Source organism: Entelurus aequoreus, linkage group LG11 (assembly GCF_033978785.1).
Source record: "Entelurus aequoreus isolate RoL-2023_Sb linkage group LG11, RoL_Eaeq_v1.1, whole genome shotgun sequence".
NCBI lineage: Eukaryota > Metazoa > Chordata > Actinopteri > Syngnathiformes > Syngnathidae > Entelurus > Entelurus aequoreus.
In genome coordinates this window covers 34,552,484-34,577,724 of record NC_084741.1, presented here as the reverse complement: position 1 = coordinate 34,577,724, position 25,241 = coordinate 34,552,484, and the positions used below count along the sequence as shown (strand labels likewise).

Genomic DNA, 25,241 nt, shown 5'->3' with positions numbered 1-25,241 from the left:
ACGAGTGTCCTATCAACTTGTGCTTTTCAGGAAATTTAGAGAACACCCCTGGCTATCATCCGTGAAGTTTATAGCTCATATAGCCAAATACTTTTGCTTAAAACGACCTCGGAACCAGCACCAACCTGTGGAGTGGAGTCCAGGAGAGAGCATGCCGCCCCTCAGCTAAACCAGATGTGAGTTGAACTAATTAGATGTCTCTACCAGTGTTACACCACTAGTTCTCAGTAGTAATAACACTCCATTTTGTCTGTGTTTCTCAGCAGATAAAGCCAACTGGAACCATATTTTTACATATTTTATATTAAATATATTGAATAAAACTACATATGATAAAGAAAGTGTTATCTTATCTTTTTTATATGCTAAACTTGATTAAATTGGTGATTACATGTTGAAGCTGTAGAAGAATGAAAAATGTAAGCTAAACAAAATTGTTTTTAACTACATAATTAAAATTCCTGCCTTTTACACATGTTCACTTGGCGTTTATATAACATCCAAATGTCATTTCTCAGCTTAATTATCAGGCAGGCTCATAGACTTACAGCAATGTAATTTCTTCAGGAAGGCACAAGGCTAAGCTCTGCACAATGAATTGCATCAGCAAGAACTTTCTGACTGTAGCTTACACTCCAAATAGTATGCCTTTGGCCAGCACAAAGACAGATAAGAGAACAGGGAACATTCCATCGCGAGTGAAGTGAGCAAGCGGAAAAAAATGGCCTCCTCAATTCTGGAAGTCACCAGCCTCCACTGATCTACAGTATACAAAAATGCAAGTATTTTGTAAGACTATTTTGTAAGACTAAAAAACATAAGTTTGATTGATGCAAAGAAAAGAAAAACAAAACTGTGGCCCCCACTCCAAAACTCTTGGAGAAGCATATCCCTCTAAACATCTCCTCCCCACAAAAAAAAACATTGCACCCGTTCTACACTGACAAACAAAACAGTGAAATCTAGTTAGAAAATAATGTGCACTAAGGTATATGTTTGAATAAGATGAAAAAAAAGGCTGTTTTAATTACAGCTTACTATCAAAACCTATTCCTTCAATCGAATGTGCAAAAATATATAAAGAAGACCAATATACAACCGGTAAAATAGTCAATAAGATAATACAAAAAAAATACTCAGTAGTCATTTTGACAGAACACAAGAACTATACCATCTGAATAAGGTAGAACACTATTGATAAAAAAGGTAAGATGTATTACGCTTCTGGGATTTATAGTCCTCTAGCTCCAAAATGGCGGCGGCCAGCTAGCATGCCTCTTAGATCAAATCTGTGGCAACTCCCATTTTTGTATGTTTTTGTCCACATAGTCTGTCGCTCTTCTTGCATCATCAAATCTGTGAGTCTGGCCATTGGATAAAGTGATCGCCCTGCACCGTCCACGCTCAAGCGGAAATCCGACACAACAGTGGACTTCTTATTTTAAAATGTATGACTTTGTTATCAGTTATTTTTTATAAGTGAAGCATTCAAACCATTAGTTTAAGCACTGGCATCATTTTAAAGTACTGATTTGGTACTACTATTGGTTGTAATGAAAACAATATCCAACCCTAAACCCTCCAATGTGAAAACCATCAACATGATTGAGTTGGTTGCTTTGGAGCATTTAATGTTTAAAGGCCTACTGAAATGAAATGTTTTTATTTAAATGGGGATAGCAGATCCATTCTATGTGTCATACTTGATCATTTCGCGATATTGCCATATTTTTGCTGAAAGGATTTAGTAGAGAACATTGACGATAAAGTTCGCAACTTTTGGTCGCTGATAAAAAAAGCCTTGCCTGTACCGGAAGTAGCGTGACGTCGCAGGTTGAAGGGCTCCTCACATTTCCCCATTGTTTACACCAGCAGCCAGAGCGATTCGGACCGAGAAAGCGACGATTACCCCATTAATTTGAGCGAGGATGAAAGATTTGTGGATGAGGAACGTGAGAGTGAAGGACTAGAGTGCAGTGCAGGACGTATCTTTTTTCGCTCTGACCGTAACTTAGATAAAAGGGCTCATTGGATTCCACACTATCTCCTTTTTCTATTGTGGATCACAGATTTGTATTTTAAAACACCTCGGATACTATATCCTCTTGAAAATGAGAGTCGAGAACGCGAAATGGACATTCACAGTGACTTTTATCTCCACGACAATACATCGGTGAAGCACTTCAGCTACGGAGCTAACGTGATAGCATCGTACTTAAATGCAGATAGAAACAAAACAAATAAGCCCCTGACTGGAAGGATAGACAGAAAATCAACAATACTGCTATCAGGAGACACCGAACCAAACACTGGAACTGTAAATACACGGTAAATGCTGTGCCACCTGTCGAAGCCTAGCAATGCTGTTGCTAACGACACCATTGAAGCTAACTTAGCTACGGGACCTCGTCAGAGCTATGATAAAAACATAAACGCTCCACCTACTCCAGCCCTCATCTGCTCATCAACACCCGTGCTCACCTGCGTTCCAGCGATCGACGGCGCGACGAAGGACTTCACCCGATCATCGATGCGGTCGGCGGCTGTAGTCGGATAGCGCGTCTGCTATCCAAGTCAAAGTCCTCCTGGTTGTGTTGCTGCAGCCAGCCGCTAATACACCGATCCCACCTACAGCTTTCTTCTTTGCAGTCTCCATTGTTCATTAAACAAATTGCAAAAGATTCACCAACACAGATGTCCAGAATATTGTGGAATTTTGCGATGAAAAAAGAGCTGTTTGTATTGGGATACAATGTGTCCGAATACTTCCGTTTCAACCATCGACTTCACGCGCAAACGTCATCATACATAGCCGTTTTCAACCGGAAGTTTCGCGGGAAATTTAAAATTGCACTTTATAAGTTAACCCGGCCGTATTGGCATGTGTTGCAATGTTAAGATTTCATCATTGATATATAAACTATCAGACTGCGTGGTCGGTAGTAGTGGGTTTCAGTAGGCCTTTAATTACTGGTATGTCTTTGTTTCAATGAAAAAGAAAAAAGTTAAAAGTACCAATGATTGTCACACACACACTAGGTGTGGTGAGATTATCCTCTGCATTTGACCCATCACCCTCACCCCCTGGGAGGTGAGGTGAGCAGTGAGCAGTAGCGGTGGCCGCGCCCGGGAATCATTTTGGTGATTTCACCCCCAATTCCAACCCTTGATGCTGAGTGCCAAGCAGGGAGGTAACGGGTCCCATTGTTATAGTCTTTGGTATGACTCGGCCGGGGTTAGAACTCACGACCTACCTAACGCCTAAAAAATGAGAGTGACACAGATTTCAAGCCAACACCTTAAGCTTTAATTTAACGTAAGAATGATTATTAGAAGCTGTTTTGATGATGAGCCCTATAACACTAGAGAAAAAAGTGTGACAACTAACCCCGTTCTCCCCTACAGTGAGATGATACACATGTATGTCAGTGCATCTATGCAAGAACACACTCATGTGCAAAAGTAGCTTGTAAGCACCGCCATTATAATCAGTGATTTTTATCATAGACACCCTTCATTACAAACAACACTGCATAAGAAACAAAAGCATAATAACAATCACACAATTGAATGGCTACCATTTGAAGTGCTGTGCCCTCGTGCCCGAGTCCTCATTTTGTCACTGCATATCTCCTAAGGAAGCTTGTACACCTACAAGCTTATTCTGTTCACATTCTGCAATCAACATCCCATCTGCAGTGTTCCATCAAAACCAAGTAACACATCCTCTATCCTTTCTGCTTTCCATTTGCAACATCACACATTTGTGCAGAGCCACTCATCAGATAATGTGATTCCAGTCAATGAGGTGATGGTGATTCAGGGGCTGCATGACGAGCACGTCAGCAAGGCCAAGAGAGTCTTGATCTTACTTAAAAAGACTTCAAGAGTGCAAGTGCGAAGCACTGCCGTGGGGTTTGAAAAAGTAGCAGCAATTATAAAAAATGTTGACAGCTACAATGCATGGTAGAACTTTCCTCATTCCCCTCGGAAAACCTAATGATTAATGAAACACTGAAAATGAATCTTAGTATATATGTTCTATTAATTCTATACATTATGTATTTTAAACATTATGCTACAACATGGTTGGGTGCTACACCAAATCAAGGGCTAGACATCTGAAATATCTTAATTTCAATAAAATAAGACATAACATGTCTTACATTAAACATTGTGGGTGGGATATTGTGTTTCTTAATGAGGAAGTAAATTAATGTCTCTTCTATTCATATTTAAGCTACTGCCTGTCCTTCTGTGAGTTTATCAAAAGTGTGTCTATTAGTCACAGTTTTTCTGTAATTTTCATTTTAAAAAGTATTACTAACCGTCGAGAGTTTTATAGCTGTTATTAAGACCCTTCATCGTTCCATCCCTGTTAATGGATTTTTCTGGGTTCACAAGCTTCACATGCCGCCAATAAATTTTCCCTCGTCACATCAGACTAATGAAACTGTCCACCTTTATCTTGAAGGAGACACAACACAGACCCAAAACCGAAGACGATCTATTTGGCATCGAAAACGGAAGCCGCCGCTGCAGGGAACCGAAATCCACCACCACTAACGGCCCAGAAAGGCGTAAAAACCCCCTGACTTAAGCAGTTTTAACACACAGGAGAAGGAGGAGGACAAAGACTGCGCTCAATAACAATACTGGTAGGTTACTGTCTGCCACATTAAAGGCACTGTCTTTTGTTATATTTGTGAATTAACACATGTGCCAGTGTAAATATTTCATGTTTCAATGTGTACACCTGCGGCCAATATATATATACATACAAAATAATTGTTATCCAAAAATCAGGTGGTTGCAGCTTATAATTAGGTGTGCTCTATAGCCCAGATATTACAGTAAATTAATATAGTATATGGCAGGGGTCGCCAACCCGTCGATCGCGATCGACCAGTCTATCTTTGGGACCCTACCGGTTCATCGCAAAAATATTAGAATTTTTTTTTATGAATGTGAACAACAAACCCACCAACAGACACGCATTTTAACCCTTGAACACACCCGCATGCGTCTGGCCCTCTCTATTCAGCCTCACATCTCGCTGTGCTCGAGGGGTTCTCGTCCGCAACGCGCGTTGCATGACGAGCACAAAAATCATCAAGCTGCAACAATGCATTAAGGCAGACTGTTGCAATGCATCTGACATTTTCCAGCATCCAACATCCAACAACTCTTCCCTCAACCATCATCGCTCGCCTGCGACGGAAAGCTAACAAGCCAAATGATAGTCTGTGAACATTGCTCTAAAGTATCAATCAATCAATGTTTATTTATATAGCCCTAAATCACAAGTGTCTCAAAGGGCTGTACAAGCCACAACGACATCCTCGGTACAGAGCCCACATACGGGCAAGGAAAAACTCACCCCAGTGGGACGTCGGTGAATGACTATGAGAAACCATGGAGAGGACCGCATATGTGGGTAACCCCCCCCCTCTAGGGGAGACCGAAAGCAACGGATGTCAAGTATGGATTATTTCTTCGGTCAGTGGTCAACAAAATAAACAAACAGTTTTACATAAACAAACAGTTGTACATTTATAAATTGACAATGTTACAGACCAAAAGGGTTTAGGCTGAAGTTGAGCACTTATTTCGCCTAACCCCAAAATAATCTCAAATACAAGGTGAGCTTCCTAGGAATATGAAATATCCTTTACACCAGTGGTCCCCAACCACCGGGCCGCAGCCGGGGACCGATTGGTACCGGGCCACGAAGAAATTAAAAAATATATATATATATATTTTTTTTAAATTTATTAAATCAACATAAAAAACACAACATATACATTATATATCAATATAGATCAATGCAGTCTGCAGGCATACAGTCCGTAAGCACACATGATTGTATTTCTTTATGAAAAAAAAAAAAAAAAAAAAAAATCAATTATAATTGATCCCGATGGGTAAATAAATGTGTTTTAAAAAAGTTTAGTTATTTACATGAATTTGAACAATTCGCTGTCCTTGCAAAAAGAACCCCCTCACTTCATTATAATTTGCAGCAATTTTGGAGTGTCTGGCTTGCAGCTAGATAGAACTTGTGACCTCTGTGTTGCACTAAAACACATTACGTTAACATATTTTTGTTGAGCTCAGCTAATGGGTTACAGCTGACAAGTAGACCAGGCTGTTACATTTTTTTCATATAAATAACCAAGCCATCATCATATCATTAGTGTGTTCCTATGTGCGTTCGTGCGTGTGCAACGGTGAGAAACAAAACTAAGTATGTTTCTAAAACTGCAAGACTTACACAGGAAAATCCAACACCCAAAAATTATGCCTCGAAATTTAAACCATCATCCAGCAAGACTTTACCACAGTGAGTATATAAATGGCTAAAATGATCTCACCTCGGACATTTGCAACTGACCCAATCATGGGCGGCAGCCAAAGGTGATGCCCCCTTTCCTGTGAGAGCCGGCAGCTCTGGCAGGGTCACTGGTAAGTCCTCCTCAGGGACAGCAACTGGACCACAGGACCCACAATGCACCACAGGAATGGGCGTGCCCCAGTAACGCTGCCTTGATATCAGCCAATCTCTAAGTTTTGGACTTGTCAGGTGGCCACCCACCTTCAGCTCTCTGGCTTTTTGGGTAATGAAGTCAAACGCCTGCTGCCTGGTCAGTCCAGAGAACTGTAATAAATGTAAAAAAATATGAAAGCTAAAACTTGGTGTACAGTTAAATAGGATTCTGAAGTATTCTCTGTGGTTGCTTTCACCTGATCAGAGTTCATTAGAGTTTGTGTTCCATCTTCATGGTTTTGCAGAACTCTGGTCCACCTTAATTTTAACGACTTTGCCACAGACAGATGCTCGTCACTGGAGTCTGGTGTGCCTGGTAGCACAAGTACAGCATGAACATAAAACATAAAAAACACTCAAGGCACACACACACGCACATACACACACGCATGCACGCACTGCACAGTGCTCTTGAGGATGCCTGACAAGCTCTGTGCTTCGTGTTAAGTCTTTGCTGTGACGCAACTAATTGTTAGCAATCCCTTAGAGTCTATCATTGCTCACTGTGAGACAAACAAGCCAACGTTTCATTAACAGAGGGGGAAAGTGGGAAAGAATATGTTTGTCGTTTTTGGTTAATCCACAATTAAATATACTTACCAACAACGGTGTCTAGATATCCATCAAAGGCCTCCTTGTGAGATATAACTAGAGGAACCTCCAGGCCGGTGAACAGGTTGACAGCGGTGACTACTGTCAGCGAGTCTGTAGATCGAAACAAAAAATGCTGTGTTTTCCCCTGATGGCTCATCAACACTTTTACTCCCAAGATAATCTTACGGGAATCCCAGTTAACATACAGGTTTACATCCAAGTAAATACTAACTATAGAATACAGTACAGTTAGTTGTTTAAAATTTTCATACCCCTGACATTCTGAAGAATCCTGATGATTTCTGGCATAATTTAGAGTGTTCTAATCGATTATACATTTAAAAGACTGGATAAGAGTCTGCATCACACAAAGCTGGAGCCAGCATCCACAGCATGCAGCTACGAATGTCCAAACAGCAGACATTTATCTACGACAATATGGAGAAGCTACTGATGCTGTGTTTGACACGTGTCAGTTCGTTCTGTCACCTGGCTCTACGAACTGGACAATCGAGCATTGGCCCTTGTTACACAGACAATGCTTGCTGTCAACCCTGACCTCCAGTCTGTCACTCAAAGACATCCGTGTACAACATAACGAACAATAACAATTCCTATTGTTACATGACGGAGGAGCAGCCTGTGGGGGACACCTACAAAAGTCTGTTTGCCAAGGTAAATGTTGAATAATATCATTACAATTAGGGATGGGTGCCGAATCTGGTACTTTTTTGGCACCTAGCTAATCCCGCTGATCCTACTGGGCACCGATTCACGTAAAATCCAATGGTGCCATGTTACGGTACCTGGGTTAGGCATGACGTCACACCTGGTGGCCGACTGAGCTCTTCGCCCTTCTGTACTTGGCGATCACTCCAGATGCACTGAGAGCAAAATTTATTCAAAAAAGGGTCCAATGTAGGTAAAGTAATGCCCCACTTTTCTATAAATATGCCAGCTTGATGCTAATATACATTGGCTCTGCTATTGACATGCTACCTATTACCATTAGCTATTTTACATGGCAATTTTAACACTTTCAAATTAGTCATTAAAAGTTACAACCAAGATACATGCTACAATCAAACAGCTAGCACTTTATAGTGGGCACCAAAAACTAAAAAACACTCCATAAACTATACACTACTGCCGTCCAACATCTCGGACTTGCAACTGTAATTGAAACCTAATGTCATACTTTCTAATGAGACTCAGAAATGTGATAATAAAACAACATATAACAATTGGAAAGAAGTTATCATAATCAGCTCATTTTTAAATGTTGCAACAAAATCATTTATTATATTATCAAAAACAAGATTTATTAACGGGCAGCACGGTGGCAGAAGGGTTAGTGCGTCTGCCTCACAATACGAAGGTCCTGAGTAGTCGTGAGTTCAATACCGGCCTCGGGATCTTTCTGTGTGGAGTTTGCATGTTCTCCCCGTGACTGCGTGGGTTCCCTCCAGGTACTCCGGCTTCCTCCTTCCTCCAAAGACATGCACCTGGGGATAGGTTGATTGGCAACACTAAATTGGCCCTAGTGTGTAAATGCGAGTGTGACCGCCCGATTGTAGCTGAGATAGGCTCCAGCGCCCCCCGTGACCCCGAAAGGAATAAGCGGTAGAAAATGGATGGATGGATGGAAGATTTATTAACACGCACAACATTACCGGATATTGGTACTGTGGAGTACCGGTATCAATTCCCAGGTAATGGGAATTGGTACCGTTTCGGTTCAAATATGAACTGTACCCATCCCATCCATCCATCCATCCATTTTCTACCGCTTATTCCCTTTGGGGTCGCGGGGGGTGCTGGAGCCTATCTCAGCTACAATTGGGCGGAAGGCGGGGTACACCCTGGACAAGTCGCCACCTCATCACAGGGCCAACACAGATAGACAGACAACATTCACACTCACATTCACACACTAGGGCCAATTTTAGTGTTGCCAATCAACCTATCCCCAGGTGCATGTTTTTGGAAGTGGGAGGAAGCCGGAGTACCCAGAGGGAACCCACGCAGTCATGGGGAGAACATGCAAACTCCACACAGAAAGATCCCGAGCCCGGGATTGAACCCAGGACTACTCAGGACCTTCGTACCCATCCCAAATTACATTATTTCCTAAAATGATTGTAGTTGTTTGTAGTACATTTTAGTGTATTGTTTTTCATACAATATTTTTTTTATCTAAAACGTTTTTCTTTTTAAAAGGCAAGTTACATGTTAAAATTAAAGTGTTTCTGATTTCAATTTATTTTAATGGGCAGGGCTGATTTGAGTGTTTTGAGTTACAAGCTCAGTCGTGGAACCAATTAAGGTCGTAAGTTGAGGTACCACCGTACTGTATACATACCGGTAGTATATATAACCTACTGTATATTGTAGTTTTTGTAAAACAGTACATTGTAAAAAGTACAACAATTGTTTTGCTAATTACCCAGGCTGTTAATTCTGGAGCACTGTGGTATACACCTTACAAAGTGTAGGTCTAATAAATGTTAAGTGTTAAGCAGTGTACATTATCAGTTTAGAAAAAAATGTAATCTATTTATAATATGTTGCTGAAAAATTCAGCACACCAGATGCAAAAATAATACACATTTACATGAGGCAAAAACCTAAAAAAAAGTTTGGTTGAGTTTGAATTGCTGCACACCTCTGCCTGGCTGGAAAGCTTTCTCTAGCTCAGAGCGGACTGAACTGCTCCCATGCAAGAGTCTGTGGGAGGGCAGGATGGCAAGGTACGCTGCACCAAACACCGCTTCTGGAGAGGAGCTGTAGGCTGACAGAATCTCCCCTGTCTCTTTCCCACTCACCTAAGAGATGAGGGACCAGATCATTAGAGAATTTCAGCATCTGTGTGAACAATCAAATTTAGTAAATAAATGGCGTGAAGTAGTAGGACAATAATACCAAATGTCCAATATTGTCTAAATTCACTATTTTTTCCCCTTACTGTTAGTGTCAATTACATTTTTAAAGTTTTGTTTTTAAAAACACATGGGAAGTGTGTTGCACACGGTATAGAAAAGGGAACAAAATCCAAAACATAAAATGGCTTAGCTTTAGTGTAAACAGCTGGCATAATTTTGTTTGAAAGGATTACTGGCAGGTAACTATCCAATAAATATAATTTTCACATTAAAATAGTATGTTATGGTTTGATTGTTTAGGACTTGTTAACAAGTTAGATAAGGAAAATCACATGATTACATTTGCACGATTCAATGTCTGAACAGGAGTAGAAAAAGCAAAACTCATATCGGACCACCTCTCCATTTTTATTACTGATAAATCATTCTTAATATATCTTTTACACATGTTTATACTTTTATGTAAAAGTTGGATTACCAATACTATGAGATTATTATTAAATGTGCTAGACAAATGTTCCATATTAAAAAAATACCATTACGACCTGCCGTGACAACTAGGTACGGGTATCATACCCGTACCACTACCAAATCGGTACTTTAAAAAAGGTAACCACACTGGTACTTAGAGAATGAAAAACATGCAAATTAAATGTAAAATAAACATTTCCTTTTATTATTATTTATTAAGTTACTTTCATTAAATAAATTAAATAATAAGGAAGTACAGTGGTATCATCTCAACTTCAGAGTGCCCTAAATGAAGAGTGAATTGAGAGAAAATCTGTCTCTTGGCTATGATGGTGAAGCAATTCAAGCATATCACTGCTAGTCTGCGCCATACAGAAGCCAAATGAGCCTAATGCCAGCCAAGAATGATAAAATAACTTAACGGTGGACATTTATCTATGAAAATATGGAAAAGCTGTTGGTGTGTTTGAAGGAGAGTCCACTCTCCAAGGTAATTGCTGTACATTATTATTACATTACTTCATAAAACTGCTGTAGTTGTTTGTACTAAATACTATTTTATTGTTTTTATATAATATTATTATCTGAAAGTTAGTTTAAATCACTGGATCATCTAAGCCAGGGGTCTCAAACTCAATTTGCCTGGGAAACACAAGATGCAGAGTCTGGGTGAGGCTGGGCCGCAAGAAAAGATTTCTTAAAAAAAATATTTTTAAATGTCTTTATTTTTATTTTCAACACAAAATAAAATCAAAATATAAATGAACAAAATGAGAATTAAGTAAATAAATCAGTCATAAGTAATAACAAGAGAGGAGAAGTCTAGCAAAACTCCTAGCCCAGGGGTCGGCAACCTTTACCACTCAAAGAGCCATTTTGGCAAGTTTCACAAATTAAAGAAAATAATGGGAGCCACAAAAAAAAAAGTAATTTAAAATGAAAAACACCGCATATAAAGCTTTAATTGCTTTGTGCTATGTTAACCAGGGGTCTCAGACACACGCTCAACCGACGCACGGAGGGGGGAGGGGTGGGGGGGGTTGAGGGGGGGGGGGGGGGGGGTTTGTGGTAGCGGGGGTGTATAATCTAGACCGGAAGAGTTAGGACTGCATGGGATTCTGTGTATTGGTTGTGTTGTGTTTATGTTGTGTTACAGTGGGATGTCCTCCAGAAATGTGTTTTTCATTCTTTTTTGGTGTGGGTTCACAGTGTGGCGCATATTTGTAACGTAACAGTGTTAAAGTTGTTTTATACGGTACGGCTACCGTCAGTGTAAGCTGTGTGGCTGATGAGTAAGTATGCTTTGCTGTCTCCTACGTGTGCAAGTAAAAGCTACATACAACATGTGGCCGGGCTGGCACGCTGTTTGTAAATGCTATAGAGGACAATTACTGCAGTGCAATTAGGGCACGCCCTTAATTTAGTAATTACAGTGAAAATAGGATTATATTTGCCCTGGGAGTTATCTAGGAGAGGCACTGAGATCCATAAGTCTCCTGGTAAAATCGGGGGGGTCGGCAAGTATGCGGCTGAGCCGCATCAGAGTGGTCAAAGAGCCGCATGCGGCTCCGGAGCCGCGGGTTGCCGACCCCTGTCCTAGCCATTATGGACAACACCTCCCACCCACTACACTCGGACCTTGCGGAGAGAATGAGCACGTTCAGTGGAAGGCTCAGACTCCCAAAATGCAACACGGAACGACACAGGAGTTCCTATATACCGACAGCCATCAGACTGTATAATGCATATGTTCCTTCTTGACTGCACTTAAATGTAGTATATGTAGAATATATTTATATTATTTATATATTATATATATATATATATATATATATATATATATATATATATATATATATAATATATTATATATATTATATTATTTATTATTATTCTTGTCTATTGTGAGCGAACTGTGGTGCTGAATTTCCCCCAGGGATCAATAAAGTACTTTGTATTCTATTTTTATTTTATTCTAACAATAATAAATCGATTTCTCCAGTCAGCAACAATGTATACACATACACATAATGTGCAACCCGGTTCACTCTTTCATCTCCCTGGTATTTTGCATACTCCTCAGCATGTCTAGTGGTATAATGACGTTTTAAATTGTATTTCTTGTGCACTGCAACTTTCTCTGTGCAAATAAGACATGTCGGGGTGCCCCTGTGCTCAACAAAGAAATATTGCATCTCCCACTTTTCCTGGAATTGTCTTTGCTCATCACTAACCTTTATCTTCACTGCAGGCTTTGAAAAAGACATGTTTGGGGTTGTGGAATATATTTGTATTTAACCGACGCACGGAGAATAATGTTATTTCCGCAATGTGTGTCGTTCCGTTTTTCCTCCCGACAGCAACACGGCGGTCGGCGGAAAGTACCGGGAAAAAGTGACGGCTCCCGGAGTGTTATATGGCGTCATATAAAAATATATGTAGTGTTCATCGTGTGAGGCAATGCAAATGAAACAATAAAACAAACAAATAACGGTTTGAATTGGTCCAGGTTATCAGGGACTTTATTACTGACGGACAGGTGTCGCGGTGTGACTGCAGCCCGGTACGTAAGACAACCCTCGTCTCCATGGCAACGTTTATGTCGCTTTCACTCACGCTTTCACTCATTTGCCGCTTTTCCACTAACGCAGGGGTATTTTGGACCCAAATAACAAAAATCGTCTCTGTCTGGAGCCAAAGGGAGAGTGCGGGGGGCTCGCTGTGGAGTTTACAGTTACGGTAGCACAATCACGACTAACGTGTTACACGTCCAATTCGCCCAGCGACTTTCTGTCGGAGTATCAGCGCTGGGGTCCAGTGCGCCACAGTTTTGTATTGTCGCTCGGTCCTTCGGAAGCTAGCGGACCGCTCGTCTCCCCCGCCCGGACCGGCGGGAGCGACAAAGACACACACAGTGACAGAGAGCGAGAGAGAGCGAGAGAGAGCGCGAGAGAGCGAGCGAGTGAGGGAGGGAGTGAGGGAGGGAGGTAGAGCGCGTGCAGGTCTCGTGGAAAAGCAGCAAAACGTTTCTCTGCTTGCATCACGCAAGTGACGTCAATGTTCGGCCCTTGAGAGCCATATACCACACCATGATTGGTAGATTCCTTGTAGCCCGGAAAAGTTAGGGCTACAAGGGATTCTGGGTATTTGTTCTGTTGTGTTTATGTTGTGTTACGGTGAGGATGTTCTCCCAAAATGTGTGTCATTCTTTTTTGGTGTGGGTTCACATTGTGGCGCATATTTGTAACATTGATAAAGTTTTTTTATACGGCCACCCTCAGTGTGACATGTATGGCTGTTGACTAAGTATGCTTTGCAGTCACTTACGTGTGTCCGTTGAAGCCGCATACAACATGTGACTGTGAAGGCACATTATTTGTATGGAGAAAAAGCGGACGTTAAAGGCATACCATCACGGCCCGCCCTCGTGCTCTCAATATTGTAGACAAAATCGGGAGGGTTGGCAAGAATGATTCAGCTCCGCACATAGCGCTGTCAAGCGCCATTCATATAAAACTCGCGGGCCGCACTAACATTAAACGTTCATATTAAGGTGGGGGCCGCAAAATAACGTCTTGCGGGCCGCAATTGGCCAGCGGGCCGCATGTTTGAGACCCCTGATCTAAGCTAATTAGTATCTAACATATATATAAATAAAATAATAAATGGGTTATACTTGTATAGCGCTTTTCTACCTTCAAGGTACTCAAAGCGCTTTGACAGTATTTCCACATTCACCCATTCACACACACATTCACACACTGATGGCGGGAGCTGCCATGCAAGGCGCTAACCAGCAGCCATCAGAGGCAAAGGGTGAAGTGTCTTGCCCAAGGACACAACGGACGTGACTAGGAAGGTAGAAGGTGGGAATTGAACCCCAGTAACCAGCAACACTCCGATTGCTGGCACAGCCACTCTATCAACTTCGCCACGCCGTTATATATACCGGTATATATATATATATATATATATATATTAGGGGTGTGGGAAAACATCGATTCGAATCGCGATTCTCACGTTGTGCGATTCAGAATCGATTCTCATTTTTAAAAAATCGATTTTTTTTTTTAATTAATCAATCCAACAAAACAATATGCAGCAATACCATAACAATGCAATCCAATTCCAAAACTAAACCCGACCCAGCAACACTCAGAACTGCAATAAACAGAGCAATTGAGAGGAGACACAAACACGACACAGAACAAACCAAAAGTAGTGAAACAAAAATGAATATTATCAACAACAGTATCAATATTAGTTACAATTTCAACATAGCAGTGATTAAAAATCCCTCATTGACATTATCATTAGACATTTATAAAAAATTTTTAAAAAAGAACAATAGTGTCAGAGTGGCTTACACTTGCATCGCATCTCATAAGCTTGACAACACACTGTGTCCAATATTTTCACAAAGATAAAATAAGTCATATTTTTGGTTCATTTAATAGTTAAAAAAAATTTACATTATTGCAATCAGTTGATAAAAAACATTGTCCTTTACAATTATAAAAGCTTTTTTACAAAAATCTACTACTCTGCTTGCATGTCAGCGGACTGGGGTAGATCCTGCTGAAATCCTATGTATTGAATGAATAGAGAATCGTTTTGAATCGGTAAAATATCGTTTTTGAATCGAGAATCCTGTTGAATCGAAAAAAATCGATTTTGAATCGAATCGTGACCCCAAGAATCGATATTGAATCGAATCGTGGGACACCCAAAGATTAACAGCCCTAATATATATATATATATAAATATATATAATATGCTAATGCCAAGCTTCAACCAATTAGTCAGTTTAGAGTTCCCATCACAACACAATTATGGTAGCATAGCAAGACAAGCTATTATTCAATTAAATCTAACATCCATCGTTTAGGACTGATTTAAGACAGCTTGACTGTTTTGGGGAAGGAATGAAAGAAGGCAAGAGCACACTTTCTGCTTGAAAATATTACAAAAGGGATTGTTATGCGATCATTAAGGCTCCTGTTTCTGTTTAATCTGATTGAAAACTCAAACTCCAGCAAACATGTGGTACTTACACACAGTTCTTTTGTAAACTGGATAGAAATACTTTGATCGAGGCAACACACAATCCAAGGGTAGAAAGAGATGAAACACAGTGGCTGAGGAGGGGCACTGTGTTTCATCACTAAGGCTGAGGAGGGGAGGGGGCCGCAGAGAAGCCCTTAGTAAAAGAAGGTCAAGAGTTCCAAAGAAAGCAAGAATGATGAATGAATAAATAACAAGCTCAGACCCACCTTGAGTTTGAAATCAAAATAGCAACCGGAACATTCTCCAATCCAGTTTGCCTGCATGGCTTTGACCCCGTACCACTCTGGAAGGTCAGACAAGGCGTCCAGGAGAGGCTGGAGGGGCCGAAAAAACAAAAACACTTAATTAGATGGAAGTTTGTGTTCAAGAGAGATTTGGTCACAATGACTTTGAAAAACCTGAAAAACCTTTACTCTCCTTCACATTAACTGACTTTGGCTTGTGAAATACAAGCCATCAAACACATAGTTATTCTGCATGGCTAAATGGAGGCTATGCTTATCAACCAGAGTCGCAGCTGTTCTTATACTTCTCAATTTTCTTTGCGATATGTCATAAATCTATTACACAGAAACACTCTACAAGCTGGTCCAAAACACACAGCGACTATAGCTATCACTTGCATGACAGAAGAGAGAAGGAGCAAATATCACCAAAAATGACACAAACAAACAATTACTTTCCTCACTAAAACAATACATAATTTGCCACAGAACTGTAAACATAAAAGACTGTCTCCAACATTGTAGCACTATTGTGTGTGAGTCTCAGAGAAATTAAAAAACAAAAATGTTTTCACCTGTTGGAACTAAGAACCAGGTTAATTTTGTACCAATACACTCAGTAGTTAGATGGCAAACGCCACAGACATGCAAATATTGAAGACGAAAAGGCTGCTTAACTACATTCAATCATTCAATCAATGTTTATTTATATAGCCCTAAATCACAAGTGTCTCAAAGGGCTGCACAAGCCACAACGACATCCTCGGTACAGAGCCCACATACGGGCAAGGAAAAACTCACCCCAGTGGGACGTCGATGTGTGAATTTTCTGAAAATTCAAAGGTTACGTGGGCCACTTTAAAATATTTGTATATATTTTTAATTTGGTAAAAAAAATATATATATATATTTTAAAAGTATATATAACAATAAAATATAAATAATAATTTAATAAATAAACCATCCATCCATCTATTTCTACCACTCGTCCCTCTCGAGGTTGCAAGGAGGCTGGAGCCTATCCAAACCATTAAATAATAAGAACATTAGTAGTAATAATAGCAATAAACAAAATAGAACATTCATTCATTTTCAACCACTTGTCCCTCTCTGGGTTGCAGGGGGTGGTGGAGCCTGTAACAGAACAATGAATAAAGAAATAATAAATAGAGATACTATAAGTAAGTAAACAAATATTAAATACATAAATAATCATTGTCTCTCTCTTTTTTTTTAAAAGGTTTAAGATGTATAAGATAATTGTTCTTCTTTGTACTTTGTGGACATTTAGTTTGAACAGTCTCTTATACTTAATCATATTAGTGCTTTGTTTGATTTCTTTGCTTATAATCAATTCCATAATTTAATTCCACATACTGTTACGCTAAAGGACTTAAGTGTTGTACGTGTATACAAATGTTTGAAATTAGATTTTCCTCTAAGGTTATATTCTCTTCTTTTGTTGAGAATTGTTGTACATTCTTGGGTAGCAGGTTATAGTTTGCTTTGTATAAAATTTTCGCTGTTTGCAAATGCACTAAGTCGTTGAATTTCAATATTTTGGATTCAATACTAGAAGGGTTTGTATGTTTTCTATATCCAACATTATGTATTATTCTAATTGACCTTTTTTGTAACACCTTTATTAGTGAATGAAGCGCACATTTGTAGTTGTTTCCCCATATTTCTACACAATAACTCAGATATGGTAACACTAGCGAGCAGTAGAGAATATTAAGTGATTTTTGGTCCAGAACATGTTTTGCTTTATTCATTATTGACGTGTTTCTTGCTACTTTATGTTGTATATTGTTTACATGAGGTTTCCAGTTAATTTGATCATCAATTATTACACCCAAAAATGTGTTTTCTTTTACCCTTTCAATATCTACTCTATTTGTATTTGTGTTTCACTTTCCCTTAGTTTTACTGAGATTCAAAGATAGTCTGTTTTTGTCAAACCTTTGTTTAAATTTGTTAATTTCTTCTTCTTCTGTGTGTTCCCTCCTGAACAGAACGCAGTTGTGTAATCTGCAAATAATACTAACTTTAAGTCCTTTGTAACTTTACAAATGTCGTTTAAATAAAGACTGAACCATTTTGGCCCCAGTATTGATGACATACATTCTAATTTGTTTATTTAGATATGATGATAGATTGTTTGAAATGCTTTTGTTAAATCCAGAAACACTGCCTTTGCGCGCTGTTTACTATCTATTGCAGTGGTAATCCTTTCATTATTTCGATTAATGCCATCGAGGTTGAAATGTTGGCTCTGTATCTGTATTGGTTGTCTGCGAGTATTTTATTTTTATTTTTGAATGTGTCCAATCTGTTGTTAAACAGTTTTTCAATAATTTTAGAAAATTGTGGAACCAGAGCAACAGGTTTGTAGTTTGTAAACTGGTGTTGGTCTCCAGTCTTATAAATTGGTACGACTTTTGCCATTTTCCTTTTGTCTGGGAATTTGTCTGTTTGAAATGATAAATTGCTGATATATTTTAAAGGTTCTGAAATCTCTTCAATTACCTTTTTTATCGTGTCCATATTAATTCCTTTACAATCAGTTGGTTTTGGATTAAAACATTTTCACAATATTGATTATTTCCTCTTTTGTCACACCTACGAGGAACATCGAGTTGGGATTTTTGTCTTTAATGTCATTCAAGTCCTCAACTGACTTGGGATCTGGAATCTTTTCCTCCAGATTTTGTCCAATATTCACAAAGTACGTATGGAAGCTTCAAACTACTTCATTCATATTGTCATTTTTTTACATTTCCGGCTGAGAAGTATTTAAGGTAATCTTTCTTCGCACCTTTTTAAATAATGCTATTTAGGATGCCCCATTTTGCTCTCATATTGTTTTTGTTCCGGTCTAATAATTGTAGTATTCTTTCCTATGTGGTCGTAGTATGCTAGTTAGCTTGTTCTTAAACATTTTGTACTTGTTTTCTGCCTCAGTAGATTTTCGTGTTATAAATGTTCTATATAATGTATTTTTCTTGATGCAAGCATTTTTCAGTCCTTTTGTCATCCATGGGTGATTGTTTTTCTTTTGCTTCTTACTAAGTTGTTTCCACGGACAATGTTTGTCTTCAAGCATCGTGAAAGTATTAAAACAATTTCCATATGCATCATATGCATTATTTTCACTGTATACATTGTCCCAACTTTGATCTCTCAGGTCATTCTTGAAAACTGTCATACTTTGTTCAGTGAATATTCTTCTAAATGTTTTTTTTTAATCATCAATGTTCCTCTTCTTGTAGTTTCCATCATAGATTGTGAAAACTGGCAGATGATTGATCATTGATGTCAGATAGTAGCAGACCACTTGTAGGATTATTATCAAAACCATTAGTAAAAACATTATGCAGCGCTGAGATAGTCTGTTTTGCTGAAATAAGCAGGGGCGTCCATGGTAACGTTGCTTGGATGGCAACATATGTTGCTCCAAAACCTGTATGTACCTTTCAGCATTAATGGCGCCTTCACAGATGTGTAAGTTACCCATGTCTTGGGCACTAATACACCCCCATACCATCACAGATGCTGGCTTTTCAACTTTGCGCCTATAACAATCCGGATGGTTCTTTTCCTCTATGGTCCCAAGGACACGACGTCCACAGTTTCCAAAAACAATTTGAAATGTGGACTCGTCAGACCACAGAACACTTTTCCACTTTGTATCAGTCCATCTTAGATGAGCTCAGGCCCAGCGAAGCTGACAGCGTTTCTGGGTGTTGTTGATAAACGGTTTTCGCCTTGCATAGGAGAGTTTTAACTTGCAGTTACAGATGTAGCGACCAACTGTAGTTACTGACAGTGGGTTTCTGAAGTGTTCCTGAGCCCATGTGGTGATATCCTTTACACACTGATGTCGCTTGTTGATGCATTACAGCCTGAGGGATCGAAGGTCATGGGCTTAGCTGCTTACGTGCAGTGATTTCTCCAGATTCTCTGAACCCTTTGATATTACAGACCGTAGATGGTGAAATCCCTAAATTCCTTGCAATAGCTGGTTGAGAAAGGGTTTTCTTAAACTGTTCAACAATTTGCTCACGCATTTGTTGAAAAAGTGGTGACCCTCACCCCATCCTTGTTTGTGAATGACTAAGCATTTCATGGAATCTACTTTTATACCCAATCATGGCACCCACCTGTTCCCAATTTGCCTGTTCACCTGTGAGATGTTCCAAATAAGTGTTTGATGAGCATTCCTCAACTTTATCAGTATTTATTGCCACCTTTCCCAACGTCTTTGTCATGTGTTGCTGGCATCAAATTCTAAAGTTAATGATTATTTGCAAAAAAAAAAAAAGTTTATCAGTTTGAACATCAAATATGTTGTCTTTGTAGCATATTCAACTGAATATGGGTTGAAAATGATTTGCAAATCATTGTATTCCGTATATATTTACATCTAACACAATTTCCCAACTCATATGTAAACGGGGTTTGTATTTTCCCTGACATATTTCAATGGTTAGACACAGGAGTGTGGGAAAAAATCGATTCGAATTCGAATCGCGATTCTCACGTTGTGCGATTCAGAATCGATTCTCATTTTTAAAAAAATCGATTTTTATTTATTTATTTCCCATTTAAAAAAAAAAAAAAAAATTAATCAATCCAACAAAACAATACACAGCAATACCATAACAATGCAATCCAATTCCAAAACCAAACCCGACCCAGCAACACTCAGAACTGCAATTGAGAGGAGACACAAACACGACACAGAACAAACCAAAAGTAGTGAAACAAAAATGAATATTATCAACAACAGTATCAATATTAGTAACAATTTCAACATAGCAGTGATTAAAAATCCCTCATTGACATTATCATTAGACATTTATAAAAATAAAAAAAATTAGCAATAGTGTCAGAGTGGCTTACACTTGCATCGCATCTCATAAGCTTGACAACACACTGTGTCCAATATTTTCACAAAGATAAAATAAGTCATATTTTTGGTTCATTTAATAGTTAAAACAAATTTACATTATTGCAATCAGTTGATAAAACATTGTCCTTTACAATTATAAAAGCTTTTTACAAAAATCTACTACTCTGCTTGCATGTCAGCAGACTGGGGTAGATCCTGCTGAAATCCTATGTATTGAATGAATAGAGAATCCTTTTGAATCGGGAAAATGTCGTTTTTGAATCGAGAATCGCGTTTAATCGGAAAAAAATCGATTTTGAATCGAATCGTGACCCCAAGAATCGATATTGAATCGAATCGTGGGACACCCAAAGATTAGCAGCCCTAGTTAGACATTCTAAGGTAATAATAGAATCCCAGCTACAACTGGGTTCTATTAATACAGATACGACTGTATATACGACGGATACCGCCCTCCAAAATAGTCTCTCTCTTTTTGATGAAATAACATTAGAGGAATTATTACGCCGTGTAAGTGGGATAAAACAAACAACATGTTTACTTGACCCACTTCCTGGGAAACTTATCAAGGACCTTTTTGTATTATTAGGTCCATCAGTGCTAAATAGTATAAACTTATCACTTTCCTCCGGCACTGTTCCCCTAGCATTCAAAAAAGCGGTTATTCATCCTCTGCTCAAAAGACCTAACCTCGATCCTGACCTCATGGTAAACTACCTTCCGTTTATTTCGAAAATCCTCGAAAAAATTGTTGCACAGCAGCTAAATGAACACTTAGTGTCTAACAATCTCTGTGAAGCTTTTCAATCCGGTTTCAGGGCAAATCACTCTACGGAGACAGCCCTCGCAAAAATGATTAATGATCTATTGCTAACGATGGATTCTGATGCGTCATCTATGTTGCTGCTTCTTGATCTTAGCGCTGCTTTCGATACCATCGATCATAATATTTTATTAGAGCGTATCAAAACACGTATTGGTATGTCAGACTTAGCCTTGTCTTGGTTTAACTCTTATCTTACTGACAGGATGCAGTGCGTCTCCCATAACAATGTGACCTCGGACTATGTTAAGGTAACGTGTGGAGTTCCCCAGGGTTTGATTCTTGGCCCTGCACTCTGAAGTATTCACATGCTGCCGCTAGGCAACATCATACGCAAATACGGTGTTAGCTGTCACTGTTATGCTGATGACACCCAACTCCTAAAGCTGACCAACACGCCGGATTGTAGTCAGCTGGAGGCGTGTCTTAATGAAATTAAACAATGGATGTCCGCTAATTTTTTGCAACTCAACGCCAAGAAAACGGCGTTTTATCGGTTCTGCTAGACACCGACATTTATTTAATAATACCACCTTAACATTTGACAACCAAACAATTACACAACGCGACTCGATAAAGAATCTGGGTATTATCTTCGACCCAACTCTCTCGTTTGAGTTACACATTAAGAGTGTTACTAAAACGGCCTTCTTTCATCTCCGTAATATCGCTAAAATTTGTTCCATTTTGTCCACTAGCGAGGCTGAGATCATTATTCATGCGTTCGTTACGTCTCGTCTCGATTACTGTAACGTATTATTTTCGGGTCTCCCTATGTCTAGCATTAAAAGATTACAGTTGGTACAAAATACGGCTGCTAGACTTTTGACAAGAACAAGAAAGTTTGATTATATTACGCCTATACTGGCTCACCTGCACTGGCTTCCTGTGCACTTAAGATGTGACTTTAAGGTTTTACTACTTACGTATAAAATACTACACGGTCTAGCTCCAGCCTATCTTGCCGATTGTATTGTACCATATGTCCCGGCAAGAAATCTGCGTTCAAAGAACTCCGGCTTATTAGTGATTCTCAGAGCCCAAAAAAAGTCTGCGGGCTATAGAGCGTTTTCTATTCGGGCTCCAGTACTATGGAATGCCCTCCCGGTAACAGTTAGAGATGCTACCTCAGTAGAAGCATTTAAGTCCCATCTTAAAACTAATTTGTATACTCTAGCCTTTAAATAGACCCCCTTTTTAGACCAGTTGATCTGCCGTTTCTTTTCTTTACTCCTCTGCCCCCCTCTCCCTCGTGGAGGGGGAGTTACACAGGTCCGGTGGCCATGGATGAAGTGCTGGCTGTCCAGAGTCGGGACCCGGGGTGGACCGCTCGCCTGTGCATCGGTTTGGGACATCTCTGCGTTGCTGACCCATCTCCGCTCGGGATGGTTTCCTGCTGGCCCCACTATGGACTGGACTCCCACTATTATGTTGGATCCACTATGGACTGGACTTTCGCTGATATGTTGGATCCACTATGGACTGGACTTTCACAATATTATGTCAAACCCACTCGACATCCATTGCTTTCAGTCTCCCCTAGAGGGGCGGGGGGTTACCCACATATGCGGTCCTCTCCAAGGTTTCTCATAGTCATTCACATCGACGTCCCACTGGGGTGAGTTTTCCCTTGCCCTTATGTGGGCTCTGTACCGAGGATGTTATTGTGGCTTGTGCAGCACTTTGAGGCACTTGTGATTTAGGGCTATATAAATAAACATTGATTGATTGATAATAGCTAATCACATATTTTTTACCACTTTGTAGTTTAAGTTCTTCATCACGTACACAGCTACTCCCCCTCCGTTCTTGTTGGTTCTCTTGGTATAATTTAGTTAATGTCCTCCCAGGTCAAAATCCATTCCTTTTTTAGCATCTATCCATGTTTCTGAGATAGTTAACTTAATGTGTCAATAGTGCTGTCATATTTTTTCTATTCAAATCTCTCATGGAGAGAACCAACGTGCTGTTTGGAGTCTTCCATATTGACTTGTTTTCTTCTGCAGCCTCACACTATCATGTTAATTGACCATTTGTGCATGAAAAATCACAACACTACTTGGACAAAGTGCATTGCCAGACCTTTCAGGGATTGACTCATTCTGCACTTCAACTGGGTCAATTGCGTTAAAATTTTTAATCAAATTAATAATGAGGATGGATCATTTGCATTATTACATTTATTTTGACAGGCCTATGTGTATTAATATATATAAATATATGTATATGTTTTGTTATATAAAACATATATTTGTACATATATATTAAATATTGTACATACTGTACATATATACTGCATATTATATATATATATATACTATATATATATATATCCATCCATCCATCCATCCATCTTCTTTCTCCTATCCGAAGTTGGGTCGCTGGGGCAGCAGCCTTAGCAGAGAAGCCCAGACACCCCTCTCCCCAGCTACTTCGTCCTGTTCTTCAAGGAGGATCCCAAGGCGTTCCCAGGCCAGTTGGGAAAAATAATCTCTTCACCGGGTCTTGGTTCTTCCCTGTGGCCTCCTACCAGTCGGACGCGCCCTAAACACTTCCGCAGGGAGTCACCCGAGGGGCATTCCGACCAGATGCCCAGATCACCACATCTGACTCCTTTCCGTGTAGAGGAGCAGCAGTTTTACTATGAGCTCCTCCCAAATGGCAAAGCTTTCCACCCTATCTCTAAGAGAGAGCCCCGCCACTCGACGGCGGAAACTCATTTCGGTCGCTTGTACCAGTGATCTTATTCTTTCGGTCGTAACCCAAAGCTCATGGTCATAGGTCATGATAGGAAAGAAGATAAACCGGTATACTGACAGCTCTGGTTTCCGGCTCAGCTCCTTTTTACCACAACGGATGGATGCAGGGTCTGCATCACTGCACTGATTCGCCTGTCGATCTCACGATCCACTCTTCCCTCACTCGTGGTGAACAAGACTCCGAGGTACCTGTATTCCTCCACCTGGGGAAAGATCTAGTCCCCAACCCAGAGATGGGTAATAAAAATAAAACATTACAGTTACAAGTCACACTCCCAGCAGGAAGTGGAGTGCAGAATGAATATTATCTGAAGTTAATGTCTAGCAGACATCATGAACAGGCATGTGGGGAAATGGGCACCCAGGAAATCACTATCCAATTACAGGCAAACGTGCCTGTAATTTGGCATGCTCCATTTTGCCAAGGCCCTCCTGCCTCTCCATCTGCCTGTCTCACTTATTTTTCTTCACACCTTCCTCTTCCTTCCTTCCCACTTCTCCATTTGTCAGGGAATATTAGAAATGCGTGAACACATTGTCACAGTAGGCTGCTCCCACCTACAGTCATACCTCTGACATGGACCAGCATAGGCTACTCCAACGCTACTACCAAAAAAACAGAGCTTGAATGCGGAAGATATTGCCCTTTAATGATCTGACAGACCAACTAATGGGCTTTTTTTTTTTTTTTTTGTACGCACTTATTTCCACAGGTACACGAAGGGCCTGATTTACTTAAGGTTTGTGTGTACTAAAAAACGTGCAAACTCGGGGAAACCCTGATACCTCTGCCATATATCATCTGATCAAGTTGTAACTCATTGTGCGATCGTATTACATTCTCTTCCCATTGATGCAGAAGCAAATCTGGATCAGAATGAAACGTTATACCTTTTAGCTATTAGGATACTAGATCATAGTCAGCCATTGGGCACTATCCACTTGCTATGGGACACAGG

At 39.8% G+C, this 25,241-nt stretch overlaps 1 protein-coding gene across 3 annotated transcripts in view; it reads right to left on the bottom strand.

Moving 5' to 3' along the window:
• The window catches only part of lars2 (leucyl-tRNA synthetase 2, mitochondrial), a 108,424-nt gene that overhangs the window by 46,698 nt on the left and 36,485 nt on the right, over positions 1-25,241 (bottom strand). For all 3 annotated transcript variants that reach the window (XR_009827757.1, XM_062063068.1, XM_062063069.1), the window contains exons 8-12: positions 15,768-15,875; positions 9,807-9,966; positions 7,148-7,252; positions 6,745-6,860; positions 6,375-6,658 (exon numbers count right to left, since the gene is read on the bottom strand). Coding sequence is in view for 2 of the 3 variants with exons in the window: in XM_062063068.1 (XP_061919052.1) it covers positions 6,375-6,658; positions 6,745-6,860; positions 7,148-7,252; positions 9,807-9,966; positions 15,768-15,875 (773 nt within the window). In the remaining variant the exon portion in view is untranslated. The remainder of the gene's footprint in view (positions 1-6,374; positions 6,659-6,744; positions 6,861-7,147; positions 7,253-9,806; positions 9,967-15,767; positions 15,876-25,241) is intronic.